Here is a 26,778-nt window from a genome sequence, read left to right on the forward strand (position 1 = left end):
TAGAGGTTTATGGAAAGTTACCTCTTTCACTTTTCAATTATTTCATTTTCGAAATCTTAAAAGGAATTACAATGAAGTTCGGGTGTTCTGTCTTTGGAATTAAATTAAGTTTTAAAAACATATGGTAGAAGTTTCAGTGACGTTACCTCCTTTGATTTTTCAACTATTAATCAAAAATCAAATTTTGTGCGAAAAATTAGAAAACGTATTGTTTCACTTACTTTAGTACGCTAGATACAAAGCTAAAACGACAGCACTTCTTCTCGCGTAAGTAAGAGGGTTTCCCGGAAAGCAATGCAACGCAGTTTTTATTTTTGAACAATCCTTTTTTGAATATAATGAGAATTACACACACTAAAGAATGATGTTTTATCTTCCAATCTTCCACGTAATCTCCATTCCGTTCTATGGTCTTTCTCCAGCGCGGAACAAGGGTGTGTATGCCCTGTCGGTACCAATCCTTGTCCTGGTGGCGGAGACAGTGCTTCACTGTGTGAATCACCTCCTCGTCGTCCTCAAATTGTCTTTCACTAATGGGATCCTTTAATGGCCCAAACAAGTGGAAGTCCAAGGGGCTAGTTCAAGTGTGTCAGAGGTGACAACCGTGGAGATTAAAATTTAAAAGTTATAGGTGAGAGAATTTTATATACTATAAATGGAGTATAGACCTAAGTATCTAGAGAAACACTGGGATCTCTGTAGGTCTTCAACTGACAACTACATAGCCAGTTTTTAGTACAAAAGTTCTGATGCCGAACCTGAAGGTAGGGTAGAGCGAGCGGTACTTTCACCGTCCGCACCACGTATACAGGGTGTTTCAGGAAACATTCCTCACACACAAAGAAAAGATGTTATGTGGACATGTGTCCGGAAACGTTTACTTTCCATGTTAGAGCTCATTTTATTACTTCTCTTCAAATCACGTTAATCATTAAATGGAAACACACAGCAACAGAACGTACCAGCGTGACTTCAAACACTTTGTTACAGGAAATGTTCAAAATGTCCTCCGTTTGCGAGGATACATGCATCCACCCTCCGTCGCATGGAATCCCTGATGCACTGACGCAGTCCTGGAGAATGGCGTATTATATCACAGCCGTCCACAATACGAGCACGAAGAGTCTCTACATTTGGTACCGGGGTTGCGTAGACAAGAGCTTTTAAATGACCCCATAAATGAAAGTCAAGAGGGTTGAGGTCAGGAGAGCGTGGAGGCCATGGAATTGGTCCGCCTCTACCAATCCATCGATCACCGAATCTGTTTTTGAGAAGCGTACGAACACTTCGACTGAAATGTGCAGGAGCTCCATCGTGCATGATCCACATGTTGTGTCGTACTTGTAAAGGCACATGTTCTAGCAGCACAGGTGGAGTATCCCGTATGAAATCATGGCTGTGAATTGAGGAAGTACAGTACATACTGACGAAACTAAAAATGAGCTCTAACATGGAAATTAAGCGTTTCCGGACACATGTCCACATAACATCTTTTCTTTATTTGTGTGTGAAGAATGTTTCCTGAAAGTTTGGCCGTACCTTTTTGTGACACCCTGTATATAAATGCCAGTGTCTGCACCTAGGAAGTTATTCGGTCGCCGTCAGTCATAAGGAATGAGTTACGCTCCGCTACAGAATGTGTCGTTATTCTGTCGATGTTGGTGTCCGCATAAGCCTCGGTTAGCACTAATGAAGGCTAACGTCATTTTTTTCGGTCTAATGAGATATTGGTCACATCTTGTAAAACTGTAAATAAGTGAACTTACTAGGATTAATAATTTATTTGGAAAGCCCGTCCTTCATTTTCGATATTGTGTTTCGTGTGCGGCCCGCTGCAAAACGCATGACGTCTGACATTATTCTCCATCTTAATTGCTTTATTTAGTCAGGTACAGAGAGTAGAATTCCCTCTGGACTGCGTCAAGTGCTCAGATTGATAGAACAAGCCTTAATGATATTCCGAACTAATTCTTGTGCATGTGAACCTTTGTGAGAATATACTGCTCATTTAAACGACAGTAGTGTTTTATTTATCGTAGTGGCTCTTGATGCCTCTGCTTTATTCTTAGAGAACTAGAACATTTCATTTCAGTTTCGGTGAGCTGAATGGTGGGTCTGTGCCCTCAAGGAACAGTACGGCTTTCTGGCAATTCGTACAAATAATTCACAGACGCTTGTGAAAGGCAGTGACATCCAAAAATCACACAGTGCTACCAAACATTAAAATGTTCAAAAAGTAAACTAAAAAGAACAGACCAAATAGTTTTATCTGTCGCTCCACGCTCCAACATCACAGTATAATTCATACCTAGAACAGTACGTAACCAGACACAGACTGATCCTTTGCATGTAACATTTTAATGCATTTTTAGGGTCCATGTTACGAAATAATGTAACAGAAAACGTACCAAATAAACGTTACACTCTTCTCGTTTGATAAATACGATGTTAAACATAAGTGAATATTATTTTTAAGAGCCATAATCCTTTCAGTATCTCCATAGATAAAAATGAAACAAATATTTTTTCTAGAAATGAACATATACACATTTGTGTACTGTTTTATTGGATGTAAACATATTTCACTATATAATAAGGATGTCTATGTTACAGATTACACAGTATCTGTTAAATTAATGAACCATTTCATTAAATCCCTTCAAGTTTCGATTTTCATCAATTAGACACAAAAATACAAGTTCTCAGGCGATTGTGTCCAACCCATTTTCAGGCGGTAGTTATCAGCATTTTGCACCTACAGTGATAGCGTGCAGTTTTAATCAACTGCTGTTACCACAGTCACGAAAATATTTTACCAAACTACGTGCTGAATACTCTGAATCAGTGGAATGTACCACATTCTTAAGCATAAAACATTGACACTGTGTATACCCGTAAATGAAATGCAAGAAAACAAGGTATCGCTGACAACTGCGATTTATGAGTGCTGCAGATGTCGAGTTTCGGTCATTTCCTGGCAGCTCAATAGCACAGGAACAACGGATTTATTCCATTAAAAATATGTTGTTGAAATTCGTGTTCAAAAATTTTAACTACCCTGGCAATACAAAGGTCAGTAGCAGTCTACTACAAAATTCAGTAACCACATTAATGTCAAACAGTATTTATAAATTTCTAAACCTAATCGTTATTGCACTTAACATCAGGGAATTGAAGATAGGTCCAAAACTTTTTTTTTTACTTTTTCAATTTTTAATCGAAAAATTGATGACATTCGCAGCAGCAGCGCAGGCATAATCAAACATACCACCCATCGTTTATATTTTACATTTTTACACTCAGAACTGTGGCACACCTGTCACTGCTAAATCAGTGCCGACAGAAGTCACAAATTTGCTTATAGCTCTTCCTTAACTGCACTGTGATGGTGTGTAAGAGGCAACGACCTCCAAAAGTCCCCTCGCTGTTGCATCAGATCAGTCTTGACTTCCAGCGTCTGACCTATGTCCAGATATTCCAAGTGTGCCTCCGACGTGACTCTTGGCCAATGTAGTGGTTCTTCGTTGGGCGTTGGATTCCTACAAATTATTGCGTCAATTGCATGTTACTAGCCACATTTACAAGATTGTTGGAGATGTATGCAAACTTTTCGGAGAATAATATGGGTTAACTACCATAAATCTTGAAAAAAACAGTCAAAGCTTTCATGCTAAGATTTTCTGCCACTTGTATTATTTACAACAATGAAAACAAGTATTATCATTAAATTTTCATTTAGTTGTTGCACACAGTTTTGTTGTACACGTTAATTCAATTTAATTAGTAGGCTGATTTTCATTTATATAAACGTTCAAAATAAGTGACAAGAAAGTATAAACATCAAGTCTGAGGGGTAAATACTTCCATAAACCTGTATTATATATCTTCATCAGAAACATGTAGTTATTCATTTATTTTCTTCATCATGGTAGTTTTAATGGAATCAATAGCCTAAGAAATCAAAACTTCATAGCTTTCTAACTGGCACAGGGACAAATAGGTACTCAAAAGCAAGATCCCTTAGCTGTTGTTCAGATTCAAGAAAATTTACATTTTGATATATTTTATCATTATTATGCTACTTACCCAGTTGTTGCAAAGTTTGTCCATAGTTTGGTCATTAATCTTACAATCTCCTGGTCTTTCTCAGGAACTTCACCGGTTACTGGGCAGAATGTGAGGTTTGAAAATAAATAATATAAGTCGTCTCCGTGGCATGCACCTGCAATATTTTTTGCAGCTACAAACGATGAAGCACAATCAATGCATAATCAATTACTTACATGACGCATAGTCACCTGCACTATTTCTATTGAAATACGAAAGCAACCAGTTTGGAGACAGTGTATACTTCTTTTGTCTGTGGGTATCTCTTACGCCGGAGAATACTATCACAGTGCTTTAAATATAATCAAAAGGAAAAAATCAGCCTTTGTCCTTGCACATGTTACACATCAAACATAGATTTTACACCAGAGTAAATACACTTTTCTGCTTTACTACCATACTGAGAATGTTGATTTAGATATAAGGGTGTGGTACGGGATTTGTACAAAAGAAATTATTTCAGATGAGATATAAAATTTGATTTACTACCTCTCGGACATTCGTATTGAACTACCTTCTTCGCCGGTGACAACTCCAGTTCAAGATTAAAAGAGGTCTTTTTACCTTGTAGTGTTGCAGCTATGGACATAATTATTCTCCTCAAACAGATTTTTTTAATTGTGCGCTTTCTCACTGAACATGTGTCTTGTGGATGTGGAATGCCCAACTCCTTTTAGAGATGCCCGTGAGATAACTGTGTATGAAAATAACATATTGTCTTTCTGCTCGCTTTTGTGCAATCAGTGCTTCCTTCCTAAGCTACTAATTATCTTATAAAATTATATGAGTGTAGCACGGTAATATGATGATTTGTTTGATCTTGAAAGTAACTATTGGAAGAGAAAAACCGCTGAAACTTGCTGTCTGAGAAGTTCAAAAACATGTTCCTATTAGCTCACTTTTTCATCAATACGTATCCACAAATGTGACAGCTATTCATGTGGTACAGTAATGGTTGACATTTGTCTTAGTGTTTTACAGAACTCAATATGCTTCTTTTTAATTTTCTGCTCAATTGCAGGGAACCATTCATTAATTATATTTTACTTTATCGCTGGAAAAGGGAATAAGGAACACACATCGCGAGTACTTTGGAAGTGTCCTCCTAAAAATACGGACTTTATTAGGGGTGATGATGTTGAAGGGTTAATAGGAGTATATTTCCTTGACGTAGAAAACTACGATCAGAAAATGACTGATACGAAATATATAACCGAGAGAAAAATCAAGTAGCCTCTGATCAGTGATCAGGTGAAAGAGAAGAAACAGGCTCATCATTCGTAAGTCCTCGTAACCCGCTGGTAAAGCTATCCGATAGAAAATTTATCTTTGTCGTTTTAGACGAGTCTTACTTATCTCAAGCCGATAAATTTATCTTTTTCCTGGAAACTTCGTCTCATCGGGTAAACACCATGTATGTAACTGCTGTTGAAAATACTGTCTCTTTCGCAGGCATTCTTCTCAAGACTATTTTCTCAGGTTACCTTCCATTCAGAAGACTGTTGCACGCAGCGACTGTTATATTGACTTGTAAATAAGAGATTCCAGCTATCAGTCATCCTTCATGAATTTTATTGGAGATGTAGATTTCAGCAAGAGACTAGCCATTCTCAATGCACTATCATTTTTGATCAACATGCATTGATCAAAAATGATATAGTGCATTGAGAGTAGATAGTTTCTAGCTCAAATCAAGATCTGCCAATAAAATTTAAAAAGGGCGACTGATAGCTGAAATCAATTATTTACGGCACATTTTCATTCACGAAGCATGCTATAGTTTAGTGTCACATAGAATCTACTTTTACTTTGTATGTGAATTTCAGACCCATCTGCGACGGAAATTTTCCTCCACCTTACAGTAGTCCAGTGTGCACTTTTATTAGTGCCTCAATGGACGATCATCTTTTAACGAATGTTGAGTGCTAAGCTCCAGTCTGATTGCCTCTTACACATGTGACCTTCACGAAGCTTACTGCAAACGGAATCGTCTCATCACACAATGAAGAGTTCACACCGTAGTTCAATTGAGTTTGTCATAACATCTACTAGAGTTGAGAAAAGTAATACTGATCGCCGACCTTGGATGAAGCTTGTGCATACCAAACAATGACAAGAATGTTTGTCAAGATCCATGAACTAGATATGGAGTTGACTACTGCTACGATAAACATTGTCCGTGGTTGATCTGCCTCTTGCGTATAATTCCTCAGTGTAGACCTAATAAATGATGTCTTGGCATTATTGGATCAAGTTCACAGTGCTGCTGTGTCAAGACCACACACAACTTGGATGACCACTGTCCAGTGTTTCGTAGAGCTGGAGATGTGATTTTATCGTTCTAATTCATTCCGGTGTATGAACTCAGTTCACAGGACCTTCCAGATTCATGACTAAAGGGGTGACTTTTGAAGTTGATACAGAACAATGGGCAAGTGTATAGTCATACTTGATATTATACGATGGAGCAATGAGTATGATGTATACTTCTGCCATGGATTCATGGATCTCAAGAAAGTCTTGTGTAATGTTTATCAAGACCCGTGTTAAAAAAAGTTGGAAAGCCAGGTACGTTAGTAACTGAAGAATATACAGGGTGAGTCACTAACTATTGCCACCTAGAATAACTCCGAAAGTATGATAGTAGCTGAAAAGTTTGTGGCACAGTTGTTAAATGGGACAACGGGGGCCACAATATGACGCTGGTTTTTTGTTGCTAGGTGGGGCCGCATTAGAGATATGAAGGTCAACTTTTTTTAAAAAGTGAGATGCCATAGTTTGTACTTTTTTCTGATAGCGGCTATCGAAACGAATCCAATGACGTGTAACAGTAAGGTCTTTAAAGGTCAACGAAGATCACAAAGGTTCCATGATCGTCCATTTACATAAGTTGATAAGAAGTGATGACCATTAGTATCACTGTAGTGCTGCTGTCTTCTTATCACAAATTGAGTGGTATTCCTTATCACTTCAGAACTTATCGAAGCACATGCTCTGACAATTTTCTTTCGTATATCGTGCAATAGTAAATATTATCCGAATACCACACATCCATCTAACGTGCAATTGACATGTAAACACTATTCGACGGTTTTTGCAATACGTCACTGATAGGAACGATAAGACTAGTATCGTCGAATCAAGCGAATGTGAATAATGTTTTCGTTCGAAAAACAAGTCGATATTCTTCTCATTTACGGATAATGCCAACGAAATTCAGTGATAGCAGAGACTTATACGCTGGAAGACATCCTCACCGTAATCACGTACTCACCCTACACGCTGTACATTTTAATATGTGTATGATAAATAGCGAACAACTGAGTCTTTAACGCATCGGAAACATAACCGGCAAAGGAAAGTTACTAACAAGGAAACGGAAATTGGTACTCTTGCCACGTTCGTATGAGTTCCTTGTGTTAGTTCGTGTCAAATCGCAAGGGAATCTGGCATAAGCCAGAGGTGTATTGCTCGTGTTCTGCATCGCCAAAAATATCATCCTTACCGTATCAGCCTCACCAAGAATTAACTGGTACGGATTGTATGCGTCGCATTGAATTCTGCCGATGGGCTCAACTTCAGACACAGAGGGAGGACACATTTATTAATTTGATGTTAATTACTGACGAGACTAGATTCAAGAACCATGGAAATGATAATTTGCGTAACATGCGTTATTGTGCAACTGAAAATCCATGTTGGCTGTTACAAGTTGCACACCAAAAACCGTGGTCAGTTAATGTATGGTGTGGGATTCTGAAGGACTTAATCTTAATGGTAGGAATTACACAACATTCCTGTAAGAAACATTAGGTCTGTTATTGGAAGAAATACCTATAGGAACAAGGAGCAGAATGTGGTATCACAACGATGGATATCTGGCACATTTTTCGCTGATGGCTAGAAATGAGTTGCAGAGACAATACCCAAGTCGTTGGATTGGACACGGAGGAGATGTGTCATGGCCAGCTCGTTCGCCAGACTTGACGCCTCTAGATTTTTTTTCTTGTGGGGATTCGTAAAAGACATTGATTATAAATACGTTCCAACTACACCTGAAGATATGCGAGAGAGAACTGTCACAGCATGTGCTTCGATAAATACCGAAGTGATAAGGAGTACCTCTCAATCCATGATAAGAAGATTGCAGCACTGCATTGATACCAATGGTCATCACATCGGACACCTTCTGTAAATGGACGTTCATGCCACCTTTGTGACCTTCGTTGACCATAAAAGACCTTACTGTGACACATCATTAGATTCGTCTCGGTAGTCACTACCAGAAAATAAGTACCAAACTATAGCATCCCATTAAAAAACAATTTTGACCCGCATATCTCTGACACGACCCCATCTAGCAACAAAAAACCAACGTCATATTATGGCCCCCGTTGTCCCATGCAACTTTTGTTCCACAAACTTTTCACTTCCTATCATACTTTCGGAGTTATTCTTGATGGTAATTGTTAGTGACACAGTGTATACGTCAGTTCTACAGCTTATCATATGTTTTAGCTGTGTAGTGAGCACTGAAATTCAGAACTAACAGAAGAGACAGAGAAGTATAGTCCATATCACCACAACCATTCTTAGCAATCGTAAAAGTACTTTCAATAACCGCAAACTGGGAAAAAGTAGAAGAAAATCTTGTTAATGTACAATAACCTAGACAACTTTCATTTTGCCAGTGACGAACAGATTTTGCGAATATCATCAGAAAAGAATGGAAGAACATAGTACATAGAGTATGAAACTGTGTATGCAAATCAATTATACTAAGATAAAATTATAAACCAAGACATCAAATAGTAAATAATTCGCATCAGCTATAGACTCTTAGAAGTTGCTGACTAGCTTTTTGTAGTATGGAAAACGGACGACAACGGTTCAGACAGTCAGTGAAACATACAGGAGAATATTACAGACCTGCTGTACTTTTGGTAACCTAAACTGATTTTTAAAAATTACGCTTCCGACGAACAGGAAAAGGAAGCTTTGTAATCAGTGTATATTAACATTTTTGGTATAGATCTATAGACGTACAATTTGTAGATCTTACTTGTGAAAACCAATCAAAAAGTAAGGGTTTCTCACAGAGCCTTGGAGGGGTATACACCGCCCTGCCACATTATTGTGACAACGTGTCAAAATCCTGAATAACACCTTTTTCAGCGCAGACCGCTGCGAGACACGCAGTCTCTATCTATGACCGTCAGATTACCATCTGTGTGGTCCAGTTAAAGAAGCTCCAAGAGGCCATTGGTTCAGCTCGAGTCAGTAGGTGGGGAACCGGAGTCTACGTGGTTTGCTGCCCTCCGAACGCCTCTTTTGAAGAAAATATTGGAAAGCTTGTACAACGGAAGACCAAGTGCACTGAAAATCAGGGTGACTATGGTGGAATGTGTCAAAACAAATTGTGTTCTCTTGTTGTACTAAATTATGAAAACTGGAAACTTATTGACTTACCGTGCTAAAAAATGTAGGAATAAAATGGATTATTAGAGCGAACAGTGTTGTGCACTGGGAAGTCTGGGGAAAGCAGAGTGGCAGACTGGCGGAAGCCTTTATCCAGGAGCATACATCAAATGATGGTAGTCATAATGATGGTGGTGATGGCAGCGCATGTAAGTTGAAGTAGCTGAAGTAAAAATGTTTTATTTCCCCAAATATGCCACAACAATTAATGGTATCTTATTTTACTAGAACCCTAGCATAGGAAATATAAATTCTTGAAGAGTAACAGCTTTGCCCATAGTGTTGCGTATCAGAATACTGTATCCTCTATTGCATTACTTCACACTTACTCATTAATCTGTGTTGTATTACTAGAAGAATGAAATATGTTAGAGTAACTTTAAAGGGTGCTTAGCACGACAGGTTTTAAATAGCGTCACTGAAACTGTTGCAGGGCAGAGCAGCATTCAGCGTAGTCTTACCTACGTCCTTGTCCTGAGCTCCATACGATACCGACAGACTGAACTTGCCGTTGTACGAAAACAGGTACAGGTACACGGGAGCTCTGCCCTTGTACTTTCTTGCCACGTCATCTGTATTCCAAGTAATATAGCCATCCGTGTACAACTGGAAATAGAGAAATAAACTGTTTCGTAAGTGGTACATCTCTTTAGAATTCACGTTTAATAAAAAAGGCGGTTGTACTATTGTTGAACTAAATGGAGAATAATGTTTAGCATTTCAAGGTAATCATTTGAGCTCCATAATATCAATAAAAATAATTTCGCATTGGGTGTAAAGTTACCTTGTAAGAATATATTATCGTAATTCACTTAGATTGTAAGGTGTCAGGCAAATCCAACACCTTCCATGAAAACCATGACATGATAAGCAAATCCAGTAGTATGTCATATAGCTCTGAATAAATCGTGACATTAAATTAACCAAATTAATACGAGTAAAGAGTGAGCAAATGGAATACCACAGACTAACACAAGAATGCCTAAATGCATGTCGTACCTTCCCACCGTGAGACCGACGCAGTTCCGAGGGGAGAAACGAGAACAGAAGCCGAGAGCAGAACCGTGTTAAGCTAGAAGGCCCTACAATAAGGGACGGACTGGACACCCATGTCGCCAGCTAACCACTAGGGCTCACCATCCGCACGTTTTAGCGTGAGACTTTTTCGCGTCTGTTACGTCAAGGACCACCCCCCAGCCCATGTTAAAAGCTAGAGCCCTCCAGAAAAACAGTATAGATCTTACGATAACACAAAAAGGGCCACTACCACCTGCAAGTTTTAGCGTGAGCCTTTTTGCGTGTCTGTTACATTAGGATCACTCCCCAGCCCATGTTAAAAGGTAGAGCCTTCCAGAAGAACAGTATAGATCTTACGATAACGCTAAAAGGACCACACCAGCTGCAGGTTTTAGCGTGAGACTTTTTCGCGTCTCTGTTACGTTGCAAACTTTAAAAACATTGCCCCACCACGAAAAGTATAACGTTTATCATTGGATAGACAGAATATTTGTAGGCGGAGCTTAAGGTTAACATTGAGACCCTGATTGGTCAGATGAAAACACAGCCAGATAGTTTTTTTAAACCAACTTCGGTAAATTGTAGTAAGGAGAGAGTTGCTTCCGAGATGGCGAGATGCCCTCTGCCCTGAAGCTGCCTAAACACCGACAAGGTAATGAACGCACGCGATGCCGCATTTTTTAGTGGATAAGGCTTATCTCAGAACTGCAGAAGTCTCATCTGTTACACCCCCTTTTTTGCGTAATACTGGTGTCGATCGTTAAATAAAACTCACGGTGTTCACATTTGCCACTTGAAGAACAGATCTGAAACGCGATGATTTTTCTTTTATATAGTTATTGAGTAGCCACATCAGCCACTGTAATTTACGACAAGTTAGATAAGAAATTAAAGATAATTGAGGGTCACTGTAGACCATTTTGATAGTTTTCTCTTTTGTGAAACTTAAACCTAGTTATAGAGGTGATATGGTCTAGGTCCTCCTTCGATCGATTGTAGAACTTGGAAACCCATTCAGGGAATATTCGTTCACATTTTTGTTGAATGCAGTTGGTTTTTGCCATCCTGTAGTAAAACATTTCCTTTTATCAATAGTGCAATTTATAAACGATATTTTGAGAGTAGAATAAAATTTCCAATGGTAAACTTAACTGCTTTTTTGACGTTATTTTACCAGCTAACTAAAAATAGGAAAGCCTTGAACCCTTTCCACTAAATTTAGTTAGTATTAAGATTCTTTTACAGGGAGTGCAGTGGAACTGACGCTGAGATCATTTAGGATTTGGTTATATCATCGCTAGTCTCACTGAACTCTTCTGAATTCTACATGTCATGTGTGGTCTGGCGTCTCCTTACCAGCAACAGGTCCCAGGTTCAAACTAGTCAATTCCCTAAAAAACACGCTGAGAGCGTCGTTGCGCGAAAGTGGTAGGGAGACACGATATAGAACAAACAGACACCACCATGAATGTTTAGAAGATATTTGAGATTTAGTGACATACTAGATTGTTCATCTGTCTATGTACAAAGGGGTATCCAGAAAATAAGTTCCGATCAGTCGTGAAATGAAAACCACCGACAGAAAATCCGATGAAGCTCTGCTCAGATTGTTGGGAAGTATCTGTGGTGTGTCAGTCGATCGCGTCGAGGATGTAAAGACGCCTAGAAAATACTGTTTCCCGCCAAGCATGTGTGCCTGGAGAGAAATTTCGTACAACCCCACTGAACGCAGCTCTCACGCATTTCCTTAGTCACGACAATTATCAGCCGCACACTGCAGGAGCCATGAAGACTCTCTCGTAGCGTTTTCAGGTGATCACCAGCCGGCCGCGGTGGTCTAGCGGTTCTAGGCGCTCAGTCCGGAACCGCGCGACTGCTATAGTCGGAGTTTCGAATCCTGCCTCATGGATGTGTGTGATGTCCTTAGGTTAGTTAGGTTTAACTAGTTCTAAGTTCTAGGGGACTGATGACCACAGATGTTAAGTCCCATAGTGCTCAGAGCCATTTGAACCATCAGGTGATCACCAGCCCTACAGCCCGGACGTGCCGCCCTCTGATTTTCATCTCTGCTCACGTGAACCGCTCACTATGAAGACACCATTTTGGCACCGAGAAGACCAGCTTTGAGACTTTGTGGAAAGCATAGGCTGGTGCTTTTTATGACGAGGCTATTAGAATGTTGGTACAACGCTGTGATACATATATGTCAAAGTCGGAGCGGTAACTATATAAGGCAGTAGCGGGAAGGTCCAGCTAACTCGTGCCAAATAAAACACTTCTAATTTTAGCTGTGGTTTCCATTTTGCGACCGATCGGATCTTACTTTCTGGGGATTACTCGTATTTTCTCTTCATTATCTTCAGGATATCGCATGGCTGCTCAGCTTTACAAAGTTAAATGCTTCTCTAGGAGAACAATATTTATGAACATGTTTAATTTTCTTTATCCATTATTTTTGTTACTTGGGGCACAAAATTGTTTCTGCACATTCTGTACCTTTCGTTAAGGTATACTGAATTCCTTTCAGTATCTTCCCGTTCTTGTCTGTATTACTGCAGTAGAAAATCTACACTACTGGCCATTAAAATTGCTACACCACGAAGATGACGTGCTACGGCCGCTAAATTTAACCGAAAGGACGAAGATGCCGTGATACGCAAATGATTAGCTTTTCAGAGCGTTCACACAAGGTTGGCGCCGGTGACGACACCTATAACGTGCTGACATGAGGAAAGTTTCAGACCGAATTCTCACACAAACAGCAGTTGACCGGCGTTACCTAGTGTACGTTGTTGTGATGCCTCGTGTAAGGAGCAGAAATGCGTATCATCACGTTTGATAAAGGTCGGATTGTAGCCTATCGCGATTGCAGTTTGTCATATCACGACATTGCTGCTCGCCTTGGTCGAGATCCAATGACTGTTAGCAGAATATGGAATCGGTAGTTCCAGGAGGGTAATACGGAACTCCGTGCTGGATCCTAACGGCCTCGTATCACTAGCAGTCGAGATGACAGGCATCTTCTCCACATGGCTGTAACGGATCGTGCAGCCACGTCTCGATCCCTGAGTCAACAGATGGGGACGTTTGCAAGACAACAACCATCTGCACGAACAGCTCGACGATGTTTGCAGCAGAATGGACTATCAATTCGGAGACCATGGATGCGGTTACCGTTGACGCTGCATCACAGACAGGAGCGCCTACGATGGTATAGTCATCGACGAACCTGGGTGCACGAATGACAAACGTCATTTTTTCGGATGAATCCATGTTCTGTTTACAGCATCATGATGGTCGCATCCGTGTTTGGCGAAATCGCGGTGAACACACATTGGAAGCATGTACTCGTCATCGCCATACCTGCGTATCACCCGGCGTGATGGTATGGGGTGCCATTGGTTACACGTCTCTGTCACCTCTTGTTCTCACTGACGGCACTTTGAACAGTGGACGTTACATTTCAGATGTGTTACGACCCGTGGCTCTACCCTTCATTCGATCTCAGCGAAACCCTACATTTCAGCAGGATAATGCACGACCGCATGTTGCAGTTCCTGTACGGGCCTTTCTGGATACAGAAAATGTTCGACTGGTGCCCTGGCCAGCACATTCTCCAGATCTCTTACCAACTGTAAAAGTCTGGTCAGTGGTGGCTGAGAAACTGGCTCGTCACTATACGGCAGTCACTACTCTTGATGAACTGTGGTATTGTGTGGAAGCTGCACACGCCATCCAAGCTCTGTTTGACTCAATGCCCAGGCCTATCAAGGCCGTTATTACGGCCAGAGGTGGCTGTTGTGGGTACAGATTTCCCAGGATCTATGCAGCCAAATTGCATGAAAATGTCATGACATGTCAGGTCAGTTCTAGTATAATACACTCCTGGAAATTGAAATAAGAACACCGTGAATTCATTGTCCCAGGAAGGGGAAACTTTATTGACACATTCCTGGGGTCAGATACATCACATGATCACACTGACAGAACCACAGGCACATAGACACAGGCAACAGAGCATGCACAATGTCGGCACTAGTACAGTGTATATCCACCTTTCGCAGCAATGCAAGATGCTATTCCCCCATGGAGACGATCGTAGAGATGCTGGATGTAGTCCTGTGGAACGGCTTGCCATGCCATTTCCACCTGGCGCCTCAGTTGGACCAGCGTTCGTGCTGGACGTGCAGACCGCGTGAGACGACGCTTCATCCAGTCCCAAACATGCTCAATGGGGGACAGATCCGGAGATCTTGCTGGCCAGGGTAGTTGACTTACACCTTCTAGAGCACGTTGTGTGGCACGGGATACATGCGGACGTGCATTGTCCTGTTGGAACAACAAGTTCCCTTGCCGGTCTAGGAATAGTAGAACGATGGGTTCGATGACGGTTTGGATGTACCGTGCACTATTCAGTGTCCCCTCGACGATCACCAGAGGTGTACAGCCAGTGTAGGAGATCGCTCCCCACACCATGATGCCGGGTGTTGGCCCTGTGTGCCTCGGTCGTATGCAGTCCTGATTGTGGCGCTCACCTGCACGGCGCCAAACACGCATACGACCATCATTGGCACCAAGGCAGAAGCGACTCTCATCGCTGAAGACGATACGTCTCCATTCGTCCCTCCGTTCACGCCTGTCGCGACACCACTGGAGGCGGGCTACACGATGTTGGGGCGTGACCGGAAGACGGCCTAACGGTGTGCGGGACCGTAGCCCAGCTTCATGGAGACGGTTGCGAATGGTCCTCGCCGATACCCCAGGAGCAACAGTGTCCCTAATTTGTTGGGAAGTGGCGGTGCGGTCCCCTACGGCACTGCGTAGGATCCTACGGTCTTGGCATGCATCCTTGCGTCGCTGCGGTCCGGTCCCAGGTCGACGGGCACGTGCACCTTTCGCCGACCACTGGCGACAACATCGATGTACTGTTGAGACCTCACGCCCCACGTGTTAAGCAATTCGGCGGTACGTCCACCCGGCCTCCCGCATGCCCACTATACGCCCTCGCTCAAAGTCCGTCAACTGCACATACGGTTCACGTCCACGCTGTCGCGGCATGCTACCAGTGTTAAAGACTGCGATGGAGCTCCGTATGCCACGGCAAACTGGCTGACACTGACGGCGGCGGTGCACAAATGCTGCGCAGCTAGCGCCATTCGACGGCCAACACCGCGGTTCCTGGTGTGTCCGCTGTACCGTGCGTGTGATCATTGCTTGTACAGCCCTCTCGCAGTGTCCGGAGCAAGTATGGTGAGTCTGACACACCGATGTCAATGTGTTCTTTTTTCCATTTCCAGGAGTGTATATTTGTCCAATGAATACCCGTTTATCATCTGCATTTCTTCTTGGTGTAGCAATTTTAATGGCCAGTAGTGTATAAGAGTAGGTTGTGATCGTCAAACAGTTTTCACATATTCCATTCGTGCCACTTTTTGTGCAGTGATTTTCTTTGGATTTTGATGTCAGTTGCACAGATTTTGTACACAAGCTCAAATGCCTTTTTTTACTTACTTTATAAATCATAATAGAGTTCACCTACTTTCTCTACCATACAGTGCTCTGTCAGTCATTACCTGCTCACTTAACAGCACAACTTTACCTGCGATATTATCTGCACGGTTTCCTACATTTAAAATATATTAGCCAATGGATTCATATTATTCACGTGGACGAAACGTTTCGGTTCTCTAGTGGGTAGGGTCAGCATGTGCTGATGCGGATACCGCAGGTTCCAATCTCGACAACCATTTCACATTGTTTGGAGATGGAAAAGTCTGGAGATTGGTGAAGTCCGACTGTTGAGGACAAATAAATCGCCACTTGATATAACAGGCAGCCAAACACACACTCAAGTCCAAGTGGCATAAAATACGAAAGTGTACCAGCAGACTGATAGCTGCACAACATTTATTTATTTATTTTACTATTTGTCATGAGTGTTTACCGATCTATTATGAAATGTTACTGAGACATGCTTTCATGTTTGAAGGGAATGCTACAATCTACAACTGTATGAAATACATTAAATGTATTTGCAATTACGAATACGATAAGGCTCCAGCTGTACAATTTATCGGTGACACACGAATATTGTCGGATCAGGATTCGAAACTCTATTTCCAACTTTACGCGAGCGGTCATCTTAACAACTTTGGATATCTGAGTGCGCTTCTAAGACTGCACCAAACTTCCATATGTTAGCGTATGTCCAAGTTCTGCTCTCGCACAATTATTGTGACTCTCACACAGGAAAAGACTTACTTGTCATTGTCGCAGATTTGCCTGTCATTGTAAACACTATTCGCAGTATTTGTTTTTAAATTTATGCTATGAAATATGTGCCGAAGTGGTTAAGGCGACTGTTGGTGTAAAGTAAAAAACCAGTTTCGAATCCCGCTCTGGCACAGATTTTCATATGTCGCCAATAAATTATACAGCTGGAGTCTTATCGTATTTGCTGTTGTGGATACATTTCTTGTATTTCGTACAGCTGTAGATTGCAGCAGTGCATGTAGTATTTACATGCCTAGGCAAAGGCTGTGGTAGTAATAAAAAAGTCTATCTGTCTGGTAATCAAAGTGACTGTGCGAGTGCAGGATGTAGACACACGGTGACACATGGAGGTTTGTATCGGCCCTGGAAGGGTGCTCAGACAGCCGAAGTGGTTAAGGCGACCCCTCGCCTACAGCTGCGAATCCGGGTTCGAGTCGGGTCTGGCACAAGCTTTCGTATGTAGCCAATAAATTGTATAGATGCAATCTCCAGGGATTCGCAATTGGGAATACATTTCTTGTAATTACGATAGCCCTACGACAGTATGCTCATTCTTCCACTACACAACACGATTTCAGCCACAATTTCCATTTGTAAATTTATTTATATCTCTGTCTCTTCCATTTTGATTTTCCGTCTTCGCATGTACTATTTCATTACTAAGCGATTTATAGCGCTAACTTGTCCATTTCTTTCTTGGCATTTTTAATATTTAGTGGCTGATTTCTTAATTAAATTATCCACTGTCACTTCGATCGTGGGTCTTCCGTATGTAGAGAGACTGGTTCAGCATAACTTTCATTCACACTGCGTTTTGTTAATGCCCTAGTCACCTAGCGTCTACTGTTTCATTCACCCCAGAGACAGAAAGATAAATTATATTCGACTCATTTTTCTCAATGTACATCACGCGCAGCAATACGTTACAAGAGGAAATGTAGTGACCTGCCATAGACCTACAGAGGGAGATCTGTTTGGGTTAAGTATTCTTCCCTCTTCTAGTCGATGGACACCCTGATCACTGCGTAGCACGTATTTAGATCGTCTGGCGGATTATGTTCACCAACAACAAGATCGAAAATAATATACTGTTTGAAGCAGCTGCAACTTCAGTGTATTGTCTCTGGATTGTTCAAAATGTTTAAAGTATTCCGTATGGGGCAAGTCTCTTGGCTGCCAGACGACCGTCAGGCCAATAACGTTTTGATGAAATTTGTGTCTCCGAATTATCACACGTTGCATATCCTGGTTGTTGGTTTGAAGTGCCATTAGTCCTCATCAGCTAGATCACGGCTGTATAAAAGGTGATGTTGGTTTTTCTAAATGATTTTATGATCCTGTTGATTGGTAACCTCTGGGCGAATTTCATTTGGGGTTCGTCTAAAGATTTCTGATAAAACTTAAAATCCTCCCTCTCCGAATTCTACCACATAGCAATACAAGTATTTCAGACTGACTATGATAAGAAAGTTTCATACACAAAGAACAAAAATCTTATTTTTTAACATTTTTCTAACCTCCGCAAACGGTGAATTCGATATACTGATTTAATACTTACTTGTGTTAGAGCAGTAAGAGAGAGAGTGCCAGACGGGAAGTAAAAGTCATATATTTTCTTTGTGATGAGCTTCGCTTCTGGAGACGAACGGTATAGTAAAGTCAACGGGAACAATCTGTCGCTGTCGCGTTCAAACTCCCGTAGCAAGGTCTCATTTGAAAAGAAAGCTGCAGAAAAAGTTAGTGGCAACAGTAAAATATCATCACATTAATTGTGTAACACTACTGAATAAAAGTTTCAATAGTAACATTTTAGTAAATGTAGTATTGTCTTAGAGAGGGCGAGCACATGTAACGTTCGATATTTAAACTTCGGTTTGCTTTGTGAAACTGATGTGAGAAACAATTTCATACGAGTGAAGCAGTGGAGGTATAAATATTCTTCGGAATGAATCAAAGGATAACACTTCTACTGGCTAGCCTACGACGTTAAATTAACTCATGCACATGTTAATGAAGATCAAAGGAGAAGTCGGTGAAAGTAGTCCCTCGAAAAGCCTTGGAAGCCTGAGCATGCATGTGGGACATGAGCACGGCCATTTTCCTCGTATTGGAGATGGTAGAGGTAACACTTTCTGCAGCAGCAACTAGTAATATGAGACGAATCGTTTTGTGTGTGTGTGTGTGTGTGTGTGTGTGTGTGTGTGTGTGAGAAGGAGGGGGGATGGGGGGAGAGGGAGGGAGAGAGAGAGAGAGAGAGAGAGAGAGAGAGAGAGAGAGAGAGAGAGCTTGTGGAAAGCTACGGATGTAGTTAGTAGCTGCATTTACGGGCGTAGTATCTACACTGCACTCAAAGGTCCCACACCACAAAGGCACTTGCACCACAAAAATTTAAAATAACGTCTTTATATTAATTCTATAGTGTCTCCCTTCATACTCTGAAAAGTAATTTTTATATAAGTTTATTCGGTTGAATTTTGGTGGACAGCTGATGTCAATTAAGTAAGCAATCGCCTCCCAAATTCTGCGTTCTGACGCATGAAAAGTTCAGGGACGCCCGGTAAAACTTGTGGCACTTCAATTGGCAAAGTACGTAGCACTTATTAAAAAAGCTTGACATCTTACAGACCTCATTTAGTTCAGACTAGGAACTATTAAGCAAAAAAATATCGATTTTCAAATATGGAGGTCACTCTGAGAACATATATATCACATATGGTAGCAAATAACTCTCACTTATGATCGTTTCCGAAAGTAGAGCTGATTTAAAACAGACTTCGAACCATCATGCTTAAAAACAAGCTCAGTGATTTGGCTACACTCAGTAATTAATCTGTCGCTTCAAGGCACATATATTATGGATGTATTATATGTACATAGCTTCATTATCATGAAATACAGGAGTCAGCCAGTTAGCCAATGAGACTATTTTTCATACTTTCATTTTAAAGCTGACTGTATGGAAAAAGAATGTTTTCAATCTTTTTATTTCGTTTCAGGCCAACTAAGGATCATGTGAACATATCAAGGTAAATATTTCCCTTTTCTCTCGCGATTCTCCAAGCTCTCGTTTTCTCAGAATGAGCTCTTTTCTTCTCATCCGACTATTTGACCTTATTGTTTTTCTTTGGTTCTATCTTCTTGAATATCTTCGAATTTCTTAACTACTAAATTTCTCAACTACTTGTCTGAGTTTGTTTCAGTTGAATAATGTCACCTGCTCACTTTGTCTTTAGGAAAACCATTTGTAGATCGAGAACAGTGTTACTCAGGGTTAGTCGATAAATTATTGCACATACGTTTACTCAACATTCTATGCACCAAAAAAGAAAAAAATCATGAAGGCACCCTAGTTGCATCTTACATTTATGGTATCGTTAATATTACTCTTGTAACAAACATCTAACAAAGTGAGCAATATCCGTACTATACAAAGCAGTTTTAGTTCTGCAACACAGCGCCATGATCATATACGAAAAATAAATGAAAGCAGATGATTAATATTTTTAAGATTTTACTGAATGTCATAAATTAAATTTATACAACAAGAACCATATCAGACTTTTCTTATATTAAATCCAATCAAATGTCATGCAACACAATGGCATAACTCCGAACTTTTCTGTATATGCACAGGTGGCACTGACATCATGTTAATCGCCAGAATTGTCAACTTTCATATACACATATAAGACTAAACAGGTCTCTTAGCAATAGCAGAAAAGACTGAAATTATCCAGTTAAATGGATATTTCAAGACTTCAGAGTTCTGAAGTAGAAGAATCTAGTAAAAGTTCCTGTCCAATAACTCAAATTTGAGGTGGTGTAGGTTTCATCTGGTATGGTGTAGCTGTACAAATATCTGTTGTACTGTTTGACATATTGACGTACTCATTACGTTAGTGTAATAATGTCAGTCTACTCAAAGAGAGCTCATTTTCTTGTTCTGTTTTGTTTTGTTGGAAGTAGAATTGTAGTCTGGTGAGACAACTGCCATCAGAAATAAGAGTAAACATGCAGGAGACGGTATAAGAGAATCTGCGGGCATTCATGCGCGATATCAAAGAATATATCGATCTAGTACTGTAACTGCTCCGTATCTCAAACAAAAAATGAATATTGTTCTATGACAACATAATATGGGGAACTAGCAGCACAGAGCGTATACTAAAGTTGTGAACATCAATCTGAACAAAGATTATACGTGACTTTAAATCCCAAAGCAATAGTATGTAGCACGTAATGCATGTAGTGCAGGCAAATGCTGCTTCCCGTTGCTCTTAATCTTACAATTATTTAATAACATGGGGAACAGCACCTGCTGTCACTAAACATCCCTCTTCTTTTGTTGCTCCCATGAGCCATGGTACCACAGTATGAGGCTCCATATCAACTGGATGTTGAGAAAGGAATGCATCTTCTCCTTCATCTTCCACTACAGGTCGGAAAGGTATTAAGGGATGGAACATCCATTCCTGCAAAATAAGTAAATTACCCACTGGAAATGACTCATTTTTTTTAAAGAATAAGCTATTACTGACATTAGTTCCAGAAGTCTTTCACAGTTAACACGTATTAATTTAATTTCATCAACTTACAGCGTATGTACTTTCCTTTTGTTTTTTCCTTTCCTCGATGGTACTTTTTCGCCCACTAAAAATACTACCGAAAATAATTATGGAATATCTAATTGAGTACACTGTGCTCACAGGTGCTCCTATTATAAACAAAGAATAAGAGAGCACTAGTGGCAATGAGCTTGAAACTTCCTAGGATTGAAAAGTAATTACAGGGGGAAATAATTTGCAAGATATTTTACATTAACTTAAATGTAAAGTCATACCACTAAACTGACTAATTCATGAGTTGTCTAATTTAAAGGTAATCGTGGCTAATTTCCACTGTGTATAAAACTGTATTGCTATAAAAATTTCATTTTCTAAATGTGAATTTTATGTTTTATTTGCGCTGTTTCATGTACGCCGTCCCAAAAAAATTATATTTTTATATTTTATTTTTTCTTATTTTTTATTTTCTTTGTTACACTTACACTAAAGAGAGTCGCTGTGGGCGAGCGGTTCTAGGCAATTCAGTCCGGAACCGCGCTGCTGCTACGGTCACAGGTTCGAATCTTGCTTCGGGCATGGATGTGTGTGATGTCCTTAGGTTAGTTAAGTTTAAGTAGTTCAAAGTCTAGGGGACTGATGACCTCAGAAGTTAGGTCCCATAGTGCTCAGAGCAATTTGAACTATTTGAGTTATACTAACCCGCGTAATTTATGTTTATGAGCAGAAAACGCTTACTAATTTCCGTACAATAAACGGTAACGTACATGAAAGTTGTCTTCAGTGGCGATGATCTCGTATTCGTCGACACTCCTGAGACATTCGACCTGTGCAGCAGTCGGCTCTGTAGGACATCCCACCAGCGTAGCCAACCTGTGCGCCTTCTCCGCTGCGGCCGGATCTGGCAACCCCCACGGTGACAACGCCATACCACTTTGAGAGATTGCTCGATGGAAGAGGCCTGCCATCGAAAAACCATGTAGAATATTAACAAAACAAGCTTCGTATAACATTGTTATTCCAGATATAAAGTTTTCTGAGATATCTATGAGGTTCATGGGGAAACTTATATTCCACTGCCTTAGAGTTAGTGTAACGTTAATATGAATTTAAACTTGGTATTGAAAAACTTCACACCTAACAACTTTATAAAGTTGGTAAAAATGTTATAAATGCTTTTACAAAAAGTCTCAAAAACCTTTAAAAGATTTACGAAAGTTTTTATATTATTGGATGAAGAAAGTCAGATAGTCTGTTCTGCACCGTGGCAGCGTTTTTTCTTGACAGTTATACACAAGAGAGGTTTGCAGTGTAAGACCCCAGCAGACATGAGCGTAAATAGGAAAGTGGAGGTGGAGAATCCCAATATTTGCTGTTAATTTCAGAGGCTATGTAGTGTACCTCCCCATGAACCATGGACCTTGCCGTTGGAGGGGGGGGGGGGGGCATGCGTGCCTCAAAGATACAGATAGCCGTACCGTAGGTACAACCACAACGGAGGGGTATCTGTTGAGAGGCCAGACAAACGTGTGGTTCCTGAAGAGGGGCAGCATCGTTTCAGTAGTTGCAGGGGCCAAAGTCTGGATGATTGACTGATCTGGTCATGAAAAATAACCAAAAGGGCCTTGCTAAGCTGGTACTGCGAACGGCTGAAAGCAAGGGGAAACTACAGCTGTGATTTTTCCCGAGGGCATGCAGCTTTACTGTATGGTTAAATGATGATGGCGTCCTCTTGGGTAAAATATTCCGGAGGCAAAATAGTCCCCCATTCGGATCTCCGGGCGGGGACTACTCAAGAGGATGTCATTATCAGGAGAAAGAAAACTGGCGTTCTACGGGTCGTAGCGTGGAATGTCAGATCCCTTAATCGGGCAGGTAGGTTAGAAAATTTAAAAAGGGAAATGGATAGGTTAAAGTTAGAAATAGTGGGAATTAGTGAAGTTCGGTGGCAGGAAGAACAAGATTTCTGGTCAGGTGAATAAAGAGTTATAAATACAAAATGAAATAGGGGTAATGCAGGAGTAGGTTAAATAATGAATAAGAAAATAGGGGTGCGGGTAAGCTACTACAAACAGCATACTGAATGTATTATAGTGGCCAAGATAGACACGAAGCCCATGCCTACTACAGAAGTACAAGTTTATATACCAACTAGCTCTGCAGATGACGAAGAAATTGAAGAAATGTATGATGAGATACAAGAAATTATTCAGGTAGTGAAGGGAGACGAAAATTTAATAGTCTTGGGTGACTGGAATTCGACAGTAGGAAAAGGGAGAGAAGGAAACATTGTAGGTGAATATGGATTGGGGCTAAAAAATGAAAGAGGAAGCCGTCTGGTAGAATTTTGCACAGAACATAACTTAATCATAGCTAACACGTGGTTCAAGAATCATAAAAGAAGGTTGTATACATGGAAAAATCCCAGAGATACTAAAAGGTATCGGGTAGATTATATAATGGCAAGACAGAGATTTAGGAACCAGGTTTTAAATTGTAGGACATTTTCAGGGGCAGATGTGGACTCTGACCACAATCTATTGGTTATGAACTGTAGATTAAAAGTGAAAAAACTGCAAAAAGGTGGGAATTTAAGTAGATGGGACCTAGATAAACTGACTAAACCAGAGGTTGTACAGAGTTTTAGGGACAGCATAAGGGAACAATTGACAGGAATGAGGGGAAGAAATACAGTAGAAGACGAATGGGTAGCTCTGGGGAATGAAGTAGTGAAGGCAGCAGAGGATCAAGTAATTAAAAAGACGAGGGGTAGTAGAAATCCTTGGGTAACAGAAGAAATATTGAATTTAATTGATGAAAGGAGAAAATACAAAAATGCAGTAAATGAAGCAGCCAAAAAGGAATACAAACGTCTCAAAAATGAGATCGACAGGAAGTGCAAAATGGCTCAGCAGGCATGGCTAAAGGACAAATGTAAGGATGTGGAGGCTTATCTCACTAGGGGTAAGATAGCTACAGCCTACAGGAAAATTAAAGAGACCTTTGGAGAAAAGAGAGCCACTTGTATGAATATGAAGAGCTCAGATGGAACCCGGTTCTAAGCAAAGAGGGAAAAGCAGAAAGGTGGAAGGAGTATATAGAGGGTCCATACAAGAGCGATGTTCTTGAGGACAATATTATGGAAAGAGGATGTAGATGAAGATGAAATGGGAGATACGATACTGCGTGAAGAGTTTGACAGAGCACTGAAAGACCTGAGTCGAAACAAGGCCCCGGGAATAGACAACTTTCCATTAGAACTACTGACAGCCTTAGGAGAGCCAGTCCTGACAAAACTCCTCCATCTGGTGAGCAAGATGTATGAAACAGGCGAAATACCCTCAGACTTCAAGAAGAATATAATAATTCCAATCCCAAAGAAAGCAGGTGTTGACAGATGTGAAAATTACCGAAGTACCAGTTTAATAAGTCACAGCTGCAAAATACTAACACGAATTATTTACAGACGAATGGAAAAACTGATAGAAGCCAACCCCAGGGGAGATCAGTTTGGATTCCGTAGAAATGTTGGAACACGTGAGGCAATACTGACCTTACGACTTATCTTAGAAGAAAGATTAAGGCAAGGAAAACCTACGTTTCTAGCATTTGTAGACTTAGAGAATGCTTTTGACAATGTTGACTGGAATTCTCTCTTTCAAATTCTAAAGATGGCAGGTGTAAAATACAGAGAGCGAAAGGCTATTTACAATTTGTACGGAAACCAGATGGCAGTTATAAGAGTCTCTTTCAAATTCTAAAGATGGCAGGTGTAAAATACAGAGAGCGAAAGGCTATTTACAATTTGTACGGAAACCAGATGGCAGTTATAAGAGTCGAGGAGAATGAAAGGGAAGCAGTGGTTGGGAAGGGAGTGAGACAGGGTTGTAGCCTCTCCCCGATGTTATTCAATCTGTATATTGAGCAAGCAGTAAAGAAAACAAAAGAGAAATTCGTAGTAGGTATTAAAATCCATGGAGAATAAATAAAAACTTTCAGGTTCGCCGATGACATTGTAATTCTGTCAGAGACAGCAAAGGACTTGGAAGAGCAGTTGAATTGAATGGACAGTGTCTTGAAAGGTTGATATAAGATGAACATCAATAAAAGCAAAACAAGGATAATGGAATGTAGTCGAATTAAGTCGGGTGATGCTGAGGATATTAGATTGGGAAATGAGACACTTAAAGTAGTAAAGGAGTTTTTGCTATTTGGGGAGCAAAATGAGTGATGATGGTCAAAGCAGAGAGGATATATAATGTAGACTGGCAATGGCAAGGGAAGCGTTTCTGAAGAAGAGAAATTTGTTAACATCGAGTATAGATTTAAGTGTCAGGAAGTCGTTTGTGAAAGTATTTGTATGGAGTGTAGCCATGTACGGAAGTGAAACATATACAATAAATAGTTTGGACAAGAAGAGAATAGAAGCTTTCGAAATGTGGTGCTACAGAAGAATGTAGAAGATTAGGTGGGTAGATCACGTAACTAATGAGGAGGTACTGAATAGGATTTCGGAGAAGTTTGTGGCACAACTTGACTAGAAGAAGGGATCGTCTGTTAGGACATGTCCTGAGGCATCAAGAGATGACAAATTTAGCATTTGAGGTCAGCGTGGAGGGTTAAAACCGTAGAGGGAGACCAAGAGATGAATGCACTAAGCAGATTCAGAAGGATGCAGGTTGCAGTAAGTACTGGGAGATGAAGGAGCTTGCACAGGATAGATTAGCACGGAAAGCTGAATCAAACCAGTTTGAGGACTAAAGACCAAAACAACAACAACTGTAGTGTAAATGCGAAGAGCATCTAAGACACTTGTGATACGTTTTGTCTCTAGAAGTGTAGGAAGGAAAATAGAGGTTCACCCTGTATTTACAATTTTATAGCATAGGGAAGGAACTCGGCTGGAGCGATCCTGGAATTCACGTGTTCTGTTCGGAATGTAATAGACCTGAGAATAATATGATTCCATCTTCCGGTATATACTGTACATGGAAGATTTCTTCGGCTTTCGAAAGCTAAACTATTCATATCCCAGATGTGTGTCTGCAAACGCGTGCAGGCATTCAGTGAGGGGTAACAAGGAATAAAATTGCCCCACCCCACTCAATGTAATTTACTTTCATCGAGCTTAGCATGTTTTCCTCTTAGTGACTGAGATGTTGCTTCCTAAGCCTGTCCCAATGGATTCCCTCATGAGATCATCTAGAGTACGGAAGATGACGATGATGTTTAGTTTGTGGGACGCTCAACTGCTCGGTGATCAGCGCCAATACGAAGTTCCAATTTTTACACAGTCCAATTTTTACAAAGTCCAAACCGGCCGGTGTGGGCGTACGGTTAA

General features: G+C 40.7%; 1 protein-coding gene across 1 annotated transcript in view; it reads right to left on the reverse strand.

The window, feature by feature from the left end:
* Positions 1-3,191: 3,191 nt before the first annotated feature.
* LOC126354365 (juvenile hormone esterase-like) overlaps positions 3,192-26,778 on the reverse strand; it is a 103,916-nt gene continuing 80,329 nt past the window's right edge. The window contains exons 5-10 of the mRNA XM_050003949.1: positions 22,205-22,398; positions 21,191-21,347; positions 18,434-18,600; positions 10,047-10,191; positions 4,087-4,222; positions 3,192-3,539 (exon numbers count right to left, since the gene is read on the reverse strand). Of these exons, the coding sequence (XP_049859906.1) occupies positions 3,359-3,539; positions 4,087-4,222; positions 10,047-10,191; positions 18,434-18,600; positions 21,191-21,347; positions 22,205-22,398 (980 nt within the window). The 3' untranslated portion in view covers positions 3,192-3,358. The remainder of the gene's footprint in view (positions 3,540-4,086; positions 4,223-10,046; positions 10,192-18,433; positions 18,601-21,190; positions 21,348-22,204; positions 22,399-26,778) is intronic.

This window comes from Schistocerca gregaria, chromosome 3 (assembly GCF_023897955.1).
Source record: "Schistocerca gregaria isolate iqSchGreg1 chromosome 3, iqSchGreg1.2, whole genome shotgun sequence".
NCBI lineage: Eukaryota > Metazoa > Arthropoda > Insecta > Orthoptera > Acrididae > Schistocerca > Schistocerca gregaria.